Source organism: Lissotriton vulgaris, chromosome 8 (genome assembly GCF_964263255.1).
Source record: "Lissotriton vulgaris chromosome 8, aLisVul1.2, whole genome shotgun sequence".
NCBI classification, from domain to species: Eukaryota; Metazoa; Chordata; class Amphibia; order Caudata; family Salamandridae; genus Lissotriton; species Lissotriton vulgaris.
The window spans coordinates 1330624969-1330639856 of NC_141696.1; the positions used below are offsets into that span (position 1 = coordinate 1330624969).

Consider the following 14888-nt stretch of genomic DNA (forward strand, 5'->3'; position numbering starts at 1 on the left):
TTGTAAGACAACTACATACAATGACACAGTGCTGCACTAGAACCTGTAATATCCTAATATGTTTGTTTCTCCTCAAGAGACCAACATGTCTTTCATAAGTGTGGAAAGTTTTTATCTCACTAGCAAAAGTCTCCCTTCCTGTAAATTTGCGTAGGTCATTACAGGCACTGTCCCCAGTCCTGAAACTTCCACCAATAAATCACTGATTTAAGGATTGATAGTGTAATTAGCTAAATAGGTGTAAAACTATCCCACAAAAATCCAGAACTGGAAGCAATGTCCGTAATGATCTGGAAGGAGGTGGTGTTGTTTATCCACGCAAACAGGCAATATTAGAATTATCGAGTTCTAGTTGGTACTGAAAATGGGTATGCCTTTTTCTCACAATTTAACTAAGAATCTCTTTTCCTTACGACTTGACATTGTCTGGATGCTGGAGTTTATTCTCCAAACAACTTCAAAGGGGTACTAAAGTTTTAATTGCGATGTGACACCCCATTCACCAAAGTGTCATTGGCAGCTGAAGTGATATCATACACCCTTGAAATTAATGACCTAACAGTAAGTGAAATATGTGATCTTTGCCCCTCAATATTCCCAGGAAGTGGTGTCACTTGATTTTTATAAAAACACAACTTAGATAAATGTACATTGTAGGGTCCCGTTATTTGCCATCTGTATCCACTGGCGGACTCGGAGCGGAGGGGGTCCATGCGGTAAGTCGTGAGGGGGTGACACCATGAGTTACCTGCACCGGGTGACACCAACCCTAGTGACGCCACTGCTGGCTCCACCTCCTGCCAGGCGACTGATGGCTCTGTGCCTGCCAGGGACGATCCTGGCCCCACCTCCTGCCGGGAGGCTGATAGCTCTGCTCCTGCCAGTGACAATACTGGCTCCACCTCCCACTGGGCGGCTGAGGACTCTGCCCTGCACAGTGAATAGGCCAGGTGCCTCTGCCTGGCTACACCCACAACAGACCCAGGATGTTGGGAAATTCCCCTGCATGGACAAAGGGATCAAAGCCAAAAAGAGGTATAAGAGAAGGACCCCTGAACCAAGACTTTAGATCACTTCTGACAAGGAACCCTGAAACCAAGGACAAGAAGCCTGCTGATCCAAGGACTTGCCTACCCCTTCTGCCAGTGTGCTGTTTACTTGGGGGAATCCTGCATGTGCTTCTTTATTTTTGCCAAGGAACCAGGAGAGAGGAACTGTGTGTGTACTCTCAAACTTTGCTAAGAAAATCTCCAAGGACTGGAAGAGTGCCAGTCTCCTGCTGAAGTCTCAGGGCTAAAGGACTTCATCATTTGCTAAAAGTGCCTGTTGCTGGGACTTGTGAATCCAGCACCTCTGAAAGAAACCAGCAATCTCGACGCCGACGGACGTCGCCGAATCCAGCTCGACATCGTGAGTAACGGCTCCAGTGTCCCGCTTCCTCGACGCCGGCCGCCGGGCCTTATCGACGCCAGCAGCAACGCCAGTGAGTAGCGAGTTCGGCTCCAGCTCCAAGTGACCCCGTGTCTGCACCGCTGCTGATCGCATCGACTTCGAGCCCTCTCGACGCCATGAGCGCTGCTCACTCTTGCAACTTCATCATCGACATCGACGACGACGCCGTATCCTGCTTCACCTCGTGAGCGCTGCTCCTGCCTGACATCTGTCGATGCCGCTGCAGGTCGCCCCGACTCCGAGGCCGGATCGACGCCGGAGACGCGACGCCGGACATCTCGACGCAGCTGATCATCGTGTGCTTCGCTTTTCCAAGGTACTGTGTTGTGGGGGTCTGTGCGACTCCAGGCTCGACGTCGCGCTCCTTGCGGTTGACGCCGAACCCTTTGGGTTAACTTTGCCTCGACGTCGTGTGACTCCCGTGTGGCTTACCTTGTTGCCAAGAACTGTGTTTTAAAGAAGAAGAGTTGCTTTTGATACTAAAGACTTTGTGCTAAGAAGAAACTACATTTGAACTATTATTTTCCCTTCCAAGAGTATTTATTAAGACTGTGGTATATTTTTGTCGTTATTTGGTCTTGTGCTAAGCCTTATATAAAAATCCTTATTTTTATAATACTACTGTGTTGTGTCCATTTGTAGTGTATTCACTTTATTACTGTATGTGGTCATAAATGCTTAACCAACAGCCTCTGAGATAAGCCTGTCTGCTCTGCCAAGCTACCAAGGGGGTGAGCAGGGGTTATCTAAGTGTGTGGTCCCCTTGCCCTGACTAGAAAAGGTGTGTCCCTATTTGTCAGAAGTGCATACCTCTGCCAACTAGAGACAGCCGGTTCTAACAATATGCAAATGCTGCTATCATTCAAAGACAAAGGCGCCTTTTCTTGGTCAGCAAGGGAATTAAGACCCAATGCTTTATGGCTATGTAGACAAAGGAGTTTCGCCACAGGAAAAAAACATACGAAATCCGTTTAGAGAGAAAGAAGTTAAATAGCCATGTTTTCGCTTGATTTATTCATGCAGGTTTCTCACATGTAGGGCACTTTGAATGTGTTTTGGGAAGACGAACTACAGCTTAAAACCCAAAACACCTCTGGATTTCAAGGAATACTCCTAAAATTTATGTGAATTCCCACAAAGTTGGAAATCTATTCCAAGAGTAAAAGGAGACCTATAGCTGTAGATTTCTGGTGTTTCAAAGCTGGGCTTTGTGGACCCGGACACGAGGGAAGATTCACTTCCTAACAGTCACTACATACAATTTGGTTACTAAACAACACCTTATAACTAGGCAGATTATTCTGTGTCGCGTACATGTGATGGATCATCACTCTGGCAAGTTTAATGAGTGACATTGGTGCTCTTATGAAAATAACATCTAACTATACAATTGATTATATCTATGTTTTAATGAAAATATAAATGAAGGCTTGAGCAGGGACGGTGCTTGGACAACAGGAGAGGGTCCTTCTTTCAGACTTCTAGCCTATATTTTTCTTCATAACTGATATGGTAGTCATTATCTTAAAGCCATTCCCAATTCATTATAGCTGGACCAGAAATATGACAAATAACGCGTTCCAAAGGGCAATTTGCAAAAAACTTTTTTTTAACAGAATTCATAGTTTTAAAAAAATGGCCCCTTTACTTATAAAACCTCTTCCTGGCTACTAGTAATTTTACAGGATGGATTGCTACATTGAGGGATTTACCAAACAGACAGATGACGTAACACTTTGGATGTGTTTTGACTTGCGTCTGGTGGAAGTTGTAAAGAGTGACTCATGCAGGTGACCGGGGCCGCTCACGGGACTGTATAAAAGGGGGCAGCGTGATGGAGAGGCAGAGAACCCGAAGAGAGACCTTTCGCTGAGCAGAGGGAGGGCCAGCAGAAGAGGAGAATGAAGTCCCTGTCGCTGCTGCTGCTCCTGTGTGTCCTGCACACATATGCCTTCCCTGCAGTGCCTGTAACCGAAGACCCGGATGAAAGTCAACAGCTGGCAGAGGTGAGTCCCGGGACAGACTTCAGTCCATGAACTGAGTCCAGCAGAATCCCAGTCTGCATAAAGGAAGAGTTCAAATCCCATAATAGTATGTTTTGGTTCAGCGGTACATGTTGTAGTTATTTTCAAATTATCGACTCTTGAAAAAAAATCTTGCAAGAAATGCTAAATTCTGTTCTACGTGTTATAACATTTTTCGGTTGAAATTTTAATCCCTTAATCTTGGAAGTTGTTCAGTTAATAAAATGTGGATGAATGGATATTTTAATGTATCAACCTTAAAGGTGAAATAAACGTTGATTTGCCTCCTTTTTAGGGGGATGCAGTGATATATAAAGTGCAGTATAATACAATTCTACTATTAGCAAAGAGCGTAATAATACTGTGAAAACGAGAAAAATAAAAACTGAAAGCAAAACCGATTGTTTTGCTGCAGGTTTTGAACTGCTCTGCGTGCCCGATTAGCAAGAAATGAAGTGGCACGAGAAGAGAACTAGGACATTTGGCCCTGGGGTATATAAAAATGTCATAGCAGTAAGCTGAGAGGCGGCTCCCTGCTGACTGCACTCATATTACAAGAAAGAGCAGAACATGTCTGTTGGCGCTTGGAAGGCAGCAGGCATTACTTCACTACGGAAGGCAGAAAACATTTTCAGGCATTAATCATACATACCAAATATACATATTGTTATAAAACCTATGTGTACAGCACATCGTGTGCTGAGATGACCTACATACACGAATCCTGTCCTATAGCATGGTAGAAGGGACGCCAATGTCACCAATGTCTCAAGTGCAAACAGTGGGCTACCAAAACGTCATTAGACCTTTGCGAAAAGTAAATTATGGCACCCCAGATTATCAATAGAGAGATATATAAAGGACACTCTCCTCTATTTTGAAAGCCCATGGGGAAATCTGTTTAGGTCATTGTACTACAGAACCCAAAGCAGCAATATACTATTAGATTTAAATAGTCACAGGACTGAAGGACTAAGCAGGATTTCTGCCATAAGAATTTAATAAGAGATGCACTAGCCCGCAGAACCCAGGAGACATGTACCAATGGCTTTAGTATACAGTCACTTAACTGCATATTCCAAAAGAAATACACAATTACACTTGCCATATGGGACAAGTAGAAACATCCTAGGAGGCTTAGGAACAATTGAGCGTGTTTAGGATTGGGAGATTTGAGGATTCTCCAGACCCATCTATAGCCCTGAGGAAGGAACATACAGTTTTTTTAGACACATTTTTACAGTTTTCTGCTGCAAAGAAGTAATGGCATTATATACTGTACTAGAGCGTAACGCATTGTAGTATCTCCATTTGTTTTCTTCAGAGCAAGCTGTAAGGTAGTGTTTTTTGAGCATTTCTATTTCTAAAATTGATTTGTAAAATGTGTTATTGGCTCCCTCATACCCCCAGAGACAGTCACTAGCCTCGGTCACTGCATTCCGGGCTCGCTCACAATGGTCACTGTAGTAATAGACAATTAGTAAGTGTTTTCCACTGCTGAATCTAGCTTCCCAGTCCAGCTTTGGTGATGAAATCTTAAACATCGCTCTTTTCTGCGACCACTGTTCAGGAACTGGTCTACTTCTATCTGTACTTTGCTGAAAGACCTACAAACAGTGACTTTCTAAATTGGAAGGAGACCCTTGCCTCAGGCAGGCATTGCTCTGTGGTGATGAACTGCAGAAGACAATATGGCTGCCTAGTCTGATAATGCACTGTGCACAAGGTTCGCAATCTGATTTTTTAAGCTCAGGCCTGCATCCCAGATAAGGCCAAGGTTCTGTTTCACAACATACAATCTCAGCCCACTGTCCCTCAAACATTTTTCTACCAGACCTAGGCCATCTGACACTGCAGAAAAACTCTCCAAGGGAAGACTATCTTTTATATAAGACTCAAAACAGTCATTCATCTCTAATGGGGTCTAAGACCTCTCATTGAGATGTAAAGAAACACTTGTGGCAATTGAGAGGTTTCTAACATTCCTTTGTTTTTGGCAAACTAACTTACTAACTTGTTATTTGTATTAATTTCAGGAATATTTAAAGAAATTCTACAACCTCAATGAAGATGGGACACCTATTACCCGAAAAAAGCACAGCCCGTTCTCTGAAAAACTTCAAGAAATGCAGGTGTTTTTTGGGCTGGAGGTTACTGGAAAGTTGGATTCCAACACACTGGAAGTGATGCACAAGCCCCGCTGTGGAGTTGCTGATGCGGCCGAATACAGCCATTTTGGTGGCCGCCCTACCTGGAGAACAACATCTTTGACATACAGGTAGCATGATAGAAAACATTTTAGATGACAGTATATACTATTGTTCCCAATGCACACAGGCATCACTAATATTGATGTTTCTAATTTTATGTAAAAAAGAATTTTGAACTACACCCCTGACATGGCTGAGGCTGATGTAGATAGAGCGATCCGGAGAGCCTTCCAAGTCTGGAGCGATGTCACCCCACTGACCTTCAGCCGGATCTACGAGGGGACAGCTGATATCCAGATCTCCTTTGGAGCAGGAGGTAAGGATGAATCAATGTGCTGCAGTCATCCTAGGGAGATCTCCCTTGTTTCTCATTTTCCTTAGCTTTCTATTCCTGCAGAGTTTGCTAATTTGCCATTTACCCTTTTAGTGCATGGTGATTTCTACCCTTTTGATGGACCTCATGGAACTCTGGCACATGCCTTTGCACCTGGAAATTCAATTGGTGGCGATGCGCACTTTGATGAAGATGAATCCTGGACCGCAGGGTCAGCCGGTAGGTGTTCACATATATGATACCATTCTCTGAATCTCATTCAAGTGTCATTGAATGAGTGATACTTATGTGAGGGTCGTCATGAGTAACAAAATACAAAGGGAAAATCAACCCCTGATGAATAGGTCATTTTTGGTCAATGCTCCTGGAGGAAATCATTAAGTGCTTTGCCAATTACAAAAGAATTGACTTTGCTACCCACGTGCAGTTCACAGAGAAATGAAAGACCCATATCTTTAAACGATACAAACTCACTTCACATTGTAGGAACCTATATATACCCTGCCTCGCTTGTAATGATCATAAACCATGAACGCGGGATCTAGCCTGGTGTCCCACGCTGCCTTGATCTCCATCGAGGTCAAATACATATATATGCATACAGTCATTCTTTCATCATAGTGCCATCTGTGTTCTCACATTTACATTCTCTTTTGAATATTTGTTATTGCACTGATTTCATATAAGTCTTTCATCCATATTAAATCAATTTAATAATCTAAAGCAATTTGATCGGAGGAACAGACAGTCTACCCTAAACAAAGCATTAGAAGGATATATATATATATATATATATATATATATATATATATATATATATATATATATATATATATATATATATATATATATATATATATATATATATATATATATATATACATTACTACTGGATAGATAAGGAATTGATTGTGAATGAGTCTGCTTTCTCAGAATTCCACGGTTTGTAATACTAAGGGAGCTGAACTAAGGTATGTGAACCTGATATGGTATCACCATGAATGGTGGGTGTGTGCTGTGTCTGAAGAAGCGATGTGGATTAAAGTTTTGGACAAATAAGATACTTTGGTATCTTTTTTTACTTATTAAATTATAAAACATTTTATGTCTGAATGTTCCTACATAAGAGGACGGACTACGTAGTTATCTGTAGAAAGAGATTTATTCTGCGAGCTTTATTTAAAAAAAAAACTGATGACATCTTAAAGGTTAAAATGTCTTGATTAGAATTATTTGACCATAGAATATTTTATTTAATTCCGTAGTTATTGTCACTTCTCACAGCGTGGGATCCCACATCCCCATTGTCATATTTTCAAAGTCAAATTTATAACAATAGCTCACACAGTCTAAACATTCGCAGGAAACAACATACACGTTTTACGAAAAATTATTTTGCACCTTCCATGGGAACGATACGAAAATTACTTCAGCGTAGAAAGATCTTAATAAAGCGAGGGCATTATACACAGATGTACCTTCATATACATGTAATCTAATATGCACCTTTTAGGGCTAAATTGACATATACATAAAAAAAAAATCATATTGCTGGATTAGATTCTCACCATATCTTTCAGGCGTAAATGTTTCCAATTATTACTTTAAATTGTCAATCGAAGATGAAATTCTCCATAAATTCCATAGCAAGATCCCTCACATTCAGTTATTTGTTTCTCTGTCAATTTTAGTATTCATACACAATGCTAATTAATATATCCACTAGTAAGCTAACCAAACCAGAACTCAAGTGTTCAGGAAGTAACCTCGATGTCCTTAGAACTAGTCTGCATAATACATTGACAGGTTTAGATAGTTCAGAGCTTGACAATAAGCCCTGTTCACAAGAGGGAGCACACACCATTACAAAACAAAATACTATATAGTAACTGCTAAAGTGGCATCACTTGGTCTACTCTACACAACGGTAAAATGAACTGTATTTTCTATACTTTTGTTCCTCTTGTTGAACCCAGAGCCTGGCAGGGTTGAATGGTAATGTAGACCATTGTAGGGTCAGGTGCAGTCTAGTATACCTTAGAAACATTGGTAGGCCTTCGAATATTCTGGTAGTGTTTAGTAGTCCCTGGTAGCACTGGGGGTATACAATATCCTTTAGGCTCTGGTAGGCTCTGGTAATTCAGGTTAGACTTGGCAGATCTCAGTGTGCCGATATAGACTCAGAAAGGCTCTGGTAGACCGTAGTGACACCAGGTAATGCCGCATAGACCCACAAAGCACCTGATGGTTACATACTACTTGTCTCACTCATCAGTTTTTCAGATCACAACTTTTACCTAGCTTAGAATTAGTTATTAGTTTAAAGTGCTTTGGTTTATTCCGTCATTAGCTATTGTTTCCTTGCATTCACAAATGAATAAAAAAAGAACAATGTCCTATTAGAGAACTGTATATGACATGGGAGTATATTCATCATATTTGTTTTGCTTTGTTCCACAGGATACAACTTGTTCCTGGTGGCTGCCCATGAGTTTGGCCATTCATTAGGCTTGTCTCATTCTGGTGACCCCAGTGCTCTGATGTATCCGACCTACTCCTATACTGATCCAGCCCGATTCCAACTCCCCCAGGATGATGTTGATGGCATTCAAGCCCTGTATGGTAAGTTAACTTCACATGCTATGTTAATTTTCCTTCTACAATATAAAAATATTTATTTTAAAGGCAGGGCCAATATGTTCTTTAAACTATTACGTTCAAGCAACTAATGTAAGAATGAGAGATTTTAAAGAAGGTGTCTTTTATGTGCATGATTCAGATTGCATCATACTTCACTTTGGTTTTGAAAGACTTTTTGTTTTCATTTCATTAGGAGCATCTCCAAACCCAGTTCCAACAACACCAGAAGCTACCACACCAACTACCACCGTATCAACTACCACCACAACTACCTCGTCTCCCATCAATCCATCCATCTGTGACCCAACTCTTGTTTTTGATGCCATCACCACATTGCGTGGAGAAATCCTCTTTTTCAAAGACAGGTGAAGTAAAGAAAACATTTCTAGTTTTGGCGTTATACATTATTGAGTAGGGCTGGAGAGGCTAAGTCAGGCCCAAAAATAATTGTCACTCACTCAAAACGTGCAGACAACTACTCTTTCCTTTAGAGTGGCATCATTAGCATCGAAACATTTGCAGTGGTTTCTAGTGTCACTTTCCTTAATGTATATAGGTTTTTGTCTATATGCCAACATACCCTAAATAATGTTGATTTTTTTGCACTGTTGACAATTTTAATATGTCAATTAACTGATATGCTTTTATTTTTTCAAAACAGCTCCTTTTGGCGCAGGGTTCCAACCGTAACAGAGGTTTACGATTACCCAATCTCAACATTTTGGCCGTCTTTGCCATCTGGTATCCAGGCCGCCTATGAAAATCCAGAGACGGATCAGATTTTCCTCTTCAAAGGTATTTACATTTCATAATCACTTAAAGCATATTCTCGTTACCATGGTGAATCTTGGCCTGGAAAGCACCCATTGGTTGTAATGGCTGAAGATCATCAATAATCTAAACTTTACCTGATTCAAGATAAAGAAAAATGTCCATGTGCTTCATGCATTAACCTCGTGATTGCTCATGCTATAGTGAAGGTCACATTCCACCTATCTTTCCCAAAAACCCATAGTTTGCACAGATTACTAGTGTTCATTGAAGGTCCTTTGGAGCCATATGAGATTACATTTTCAGATGCAATCAACCTACATGAAATAATTGAAGTGGTCATTGTTATTCTCTGTTGGAAAATCTGATGCAATGGCCTTCCTTTGCCTATTTTGGACATTCCAGGCCTAGATCATCCAATAACTTGTCTGACATTCTGGGTCATTGTTGGTTTGGCGTTGTTGCAGTGTTGTTGCTTATACTAAATCAAGCACACTGGACAATTGCAATGTTATCCGAATTTGATAATTTTGAGAATAACATAATGTTAACTAAAGTGAAACCCCGCTCTCTCTATAGCATTTAATGGATGAGAATTCTTTTATTACATGAAAAGAAGGGGCAATCAATGATCCATTTCCCTTCATCATAAAAAGAAGAATTGATAGCCTACATGACTTGAGAAGGGAAACAATGCAGAAGCACCATAGCAATAAAATTATCGTTGTCTTGAATGGTCACCATTCATGAACTACAAGTTAGGATGCACACGCTAGATGTTTACTCTCCACTGGGTGTAGGACCCTTAGTGCATCAGTCCGCAGTAGCTTTGACACACCTAGAACCCCCAGAGGATCATATGCTATGCTTCAATAAATCTGACCCTACCTGGGTTCCTTTGAGCTGTTGAAGCTTTTAAATGGCCCATGCCATTACCCCAAAACTTGGGCCTTAGTGAGACAATTAGGTGTATTAACCCTCTGGGTTGTTTTGTCACTTGTGTTACCATCTCTCACCAGTGTCTCAGGTCTGACTGTGCACCCCACCCCTGGAAATATACCACGGGTCTCCACAGTTTTCGGGTGTGGACCATGCACAGTATCATGACAGTACCAGAGGCTTGACCAATATCAAGTGCCTTGAAGTAACTTTTCCAACATGTTAGAGAAGTGCTTAGTAATGAATTTATCAATTTCAGTGTGCGATATTCATAAGTAATGAAATTTGCCTTTTAATATTAAATATCAACAAGGGGTCGAATAAGGAACTTTTAATATGAAAGTCCATGGATTTGCATTAAACCTATACTACGGGTGGAAAATCACTATGTATTTTATTTCCATAACAGAAAAAAACAAATTCTCATTTGCTCCTTGATCCGTACACTGTGCCAGTGCATTGAGGCTGCAGTGGACCTGCACAACCTTTTAAAAAAAAAAAATATGCTCCTAGAAGGAATGAAAAAAAACGCCAGGGCAATGTGATTGCCACATGCATGTCAGTGAAATGTAATTTCAGTAAAACGTGTTGCATATACAGGAACAAGTGCACTAAGCAGTGGCTGAAAATGTAATGTATCGACTGAAAGCAGACCGAGAAGGGGTTTAATGACCTACGCCCATGTAGATTACTTTGTTTTCAAGGTACATCGCATGGACGTCATAAAGAATGCTAATAATGGATTAGATAAAGGCGTGCTAACATTCTTCATTATTTGTTCCTTATAGGATCAAAATACTGGGCTCTTCAGGGATTTGACATTCTGCCCAATTACCCTAAAAACATCTACAAACTCGGTTTCCCAAGGACCGTGAAGCACATCAACGCAGCCGTGTACCTTCAAAGCACACAGAAAACATACTTCTTCGTTGGAGAGGAGTACTGGAGGTAAGGATGTGAGATTGTGATGTTCTGAAGACGTCATTCAGTACTTTCAGTACATTTCAGAGGTGCCCCTGTTGATTATGATGAAAACTTACCAACTGCATTTATTTATATTTACGTGGAAATATTTAACATCACAACAAATATGTTGCAGTGTAAGCGAGGCAGTACCCAGCAAGACATCTGTTGGCGGCTTTATGAACCAAGAGGTGGATGGGATAGAGTTTATGAGTTGGGAGTGAAACAAAGCTAAAGAAACATAAACAACATGAATGTTGAGGAAGGTGCTGCTGGGTGGGAGGATGAGCTGGGGGTGATTATGGTTCCTCACAATGGGTCCACCAGGACAATGAATGAGATGGTCTTGAATTTGAACACCCTGTATGAAGACAGAGGTACCAAGGTGGAGTTGCGCGGCAAAGCATTTTGCAGATGAAGGGAAGTAGTTGCTAATATTGTTCAGAATGTGGGGAAGTGACAAGTCGTCAAATGCTTTGAAACGGGGTGTTGATTTTTTATAGCACCATTCCTAATAAGGCAATTTGTGATTTTGGCTTGAATATTAGGGGCGAAGATGGTAAAAGAGAATAATATTTATGTGTTTTCAACAAATAATTTAAATGAATGAAATACAATTTAGCCAAGACAGATGGTTAGAGAGAGAAGATAAAAGGACCAATGTCTGAGGGACGGGGAACAATAAAAGGGAGAGGATACATTGGCCAGATGATGGTTCCTCCAAAGTAACACACCCCAGGCTGATGCTCTACCCAAGGGAAACTGATTTGTGCTGGTTAACATTTTATACCAATTTCACTTCATAAGGTATTAGTAAATTGGCTTACAGATGAACTAAACCCCGTCGGTGGGGTGGAGGAGTAATGGGCTCCTTTCTCTTGTTAGGCATAGCCTTGGCCCATCGACCAACAGTTTTCCATATTTTAGCTGTAATTGAACCTCCTAGTTCTACACCAGATTACCTACTGTCCTTCCATTGACAAAGGCGTGGTACCTGTCACCAGCACGGGTGATCTAAGGGCACTGGAGCAAACTTGTTGGGGCGCCAAAGACATGTTCAAAGGTACTTGAGGTCACTCGGTCTTGCGCCATCAAGTTCAGCCGCACTACAGAGGTTATCTAATATTGCGCACCACATTGAAGAACAGAAGGCGCAGAAGAATTACTTTTTAGCTGTGCAGGAGTTCCACAATATGGCTCCTCCAGTTTACATCATTCATCAGCTCTGAACTTGCTGGTATAGAGAAAGCTCAGTGTTGCTTTTGGAAGCTGCCACCCACAGTAAGTACCAGTGAATCTTTAATGGAAGTTCCAGCTGATAAATTATGGATCATAATTGCTGGGGTTGTGAACTGAAATATAAAAAAGATGAAACATAATTATGACGATGGTAATGATGATGATGATGGTAATAGTAATGATAATATTAGTGTGAAAACATAATTGATGTGACTTGGTTTCACCAAACTGAAGATCCTAATTCCTTGTAAACTATTTGCTCCACAGCTATGATGAAGCCAGAAAGACCATGGACAAAGACTCTCCACGACGGATAGAAGATGACTTTCCAGGGATTGGAAAGAAAGTGCATGCCGTTTTCGAAGATAATGGTAAGGAGTTCCCTTAGTTAAAGCATAGAACTGGTAGAACTTGTGAAGGAAATATCAGAAGAACATGTTTGATTGCTGACAACAATGTGTACCCTGTAACAGAGTACGAAATCAGAAGAAATTAACACCTTTTGCCTTTCTTAACTTAAGTTATTCCCTCTTCCCTGCATTAAAATCCCAAGTCATTATTACCATCCAAGCAGAGCACTGGCACAATCCACTGTTTCCAAACACGCTGACTGATGTTTCTTAACACCTTAAGTGCTGCGCCCGTCCAGCGGCTGACGGCACCACTACCTCGGGAGTGCTGCCGTCGGCCAATGGACGTTCCAACTGCACCTGCGCACTGGAGCTGGACGTTCCATAGTCGTTAAGGTGTTAAAGCCTAACTCCCTTAATCTTCAAGGCAGGGTAAAGTAAGGCAGCCAGCTTATGGAGATAGACTCTGCCACGAGTCAGTAATGTTCTCTCAGCTTTGAATGAAATCTGCAGTGCCAAAGAGTTGACTTCCTAACCAGAGTGTCCTATTCAACCACATGAGCAGTCCCTGCCATAAACGCACAGCACCAAAGTACTTCCGACATAGGAGGACACCCAACACTCATGCATTTTCTCTCCATCAGTACAATGTCATCTTAAAGCACAACAGTTGTATTACTATGTTTACTACTCACCAAGCTGTAGTGACACAAACAGGACAAGATTTCAACTCTGGTCTTCACACACAACGTCAAACCACTACTCGCACAGGCTACATGACAGACACATGCTCTTCCATCCAAGCACTGCCACCAAGAAGCATGCCAACAGTCCACAAATGCCCTTGGGCGCTTGTGAGAGCCATGTTGCACAATTTAAATGTAACAAATACAATGCAAAACAACATTGTCTTGATATGGGTTCTGTTATATCTACTTATTTAGCCAGTACTAAAAATGCAACGACGGCCTCTCAATATAACGTATTATGAGACAGCAAGACCAAGAAACAATTTCTTGGCATAACAAAAGGGACCCTGCTGTTTTGCACTATTTACTAAAGTATTTATCAATGATCTGTTAATTTTGATTGTTAAAAGATGTAAATATTGTCAATAGACGGGCAATTTGGAAAAGTTGAAGAACACCTTAGCAAAATAATGTTGTTTCTTCTTGACTGACCGATATTAAAGTATATAATTTTCACAAACATTACACAATGCACTGATAGTCTTTCTTTTTTATTTGCAGGACTTTTGTATTTCTTCAGTGGACATAAGCAGTTTGAGTTCAACATGAAGTCTAAGAAGGTCACCCGAACACTGAAGAACACCAGCTGGTTAGGGTGTTAAGATATCTTCAGAAAATTGTTCACTAATGCAAGGAGAAGGTCTTTTAAAATGTGAAAAAATGTAGGAGTACTTTCGAAGCAGTACTGGTTCAACTTTTAAGAAAGTTAGAATTCAATGCTGAAAATGAGGTTTATTTTTTAATGCAGGACAACATTCTTATTGAGTGTATGTTTCTGAAGTAATTTATTATATTTAATAGTCATTTAACTTATTTATGTATTTGTTAAGAAACAATAAATTATTTTATGAGAACATATCTTTACTACAAATGTTTGATGTTATCTGTGATTTCAAACAATAGTATTATTCACTTTGCACAAATGATCAAAAATAATTACAAATCTCAAAAGTGGTTGAAAAAGTGAATGGTAGTCTGTGAGTGTTCTGTGAGTTGTGTGTGACTTCTAGTTTGAGGGATCTAAGAGTGCGTTTGGTAGTTTGCGATTACTAGGCATTGACAGATGTGAGACTGCTGTTGGGAGTGTGAGACTGCTACTCTGTGAGGGTTGAATGAGTAGGATGTGGCTGCTATCACTTGGCCCCGTGCTGCCACAGGGCTCGCTTTGGTTGGTAGAGAGGAGATGCTGGTTGCAGACTTACATTCTGGGACCTGTC

General features: G+C 40.9%; 1 protein-coding gene across 1 annotated transcript; it reads left to right on the forward strand.

The window, feature by feature from the left end:
- The first annotated feature begins 3309 nt into the window (after positions 1 to 3309).
- On the forward strand, positions 3310 to 14527 carry LOC147698686 (matrix metalloproteinase-18-like). The gene is made up of 10 exons (XM_086933489.1): positions 3310 to 3458; positions 5513 to 5754; positions 5854 to 6002; positions 6114 to 6239; positions 8481 to 8642; positions 8854 to 9025; positions 9322 to 9455; positions 11159 to 11318; positions 12840 to 12943; positions 14173 to 14527. Exons 1-10 carry the CDS (start codon positions 3354 to 3356, stop codon positions 14271 to 14273), a joined length of 1455 nt encoding a protein of 484 aa, XP_086789615.1. The 5' UTR covers positions 3310 to 3353; the 3' UTR covers positions 14274 to 14527.
- The last annotated feature ends 361 nt before the right edge of the window (positions 14528 to 14888 follow it).

Bases quoted from the DNA above. Each gene is read 5' to 3' on its own strand.
- LOC147698686 (XM_086933489.1), top strand. From the start codon at position 3,354: ATGAAGTCCCTGTCGCTGCTGCTGCTCCTGTGTGTCCTGCACACATAT. The intron at 9,456-11,158 runs GTATTTACATTT...TGTTCCTTATAG, and splicing joins TCAGATTTTCCTCTTCAAAG to GATCAAAATACTGGGCTCTT. The intron at 12,944-14,172 runs GTAAGGAGTTCC...TTTTATTTGCAG, and splicing joins TGCCGTTTTCGAAGATAATG to GACTTTTGTATTTCTTCAGT.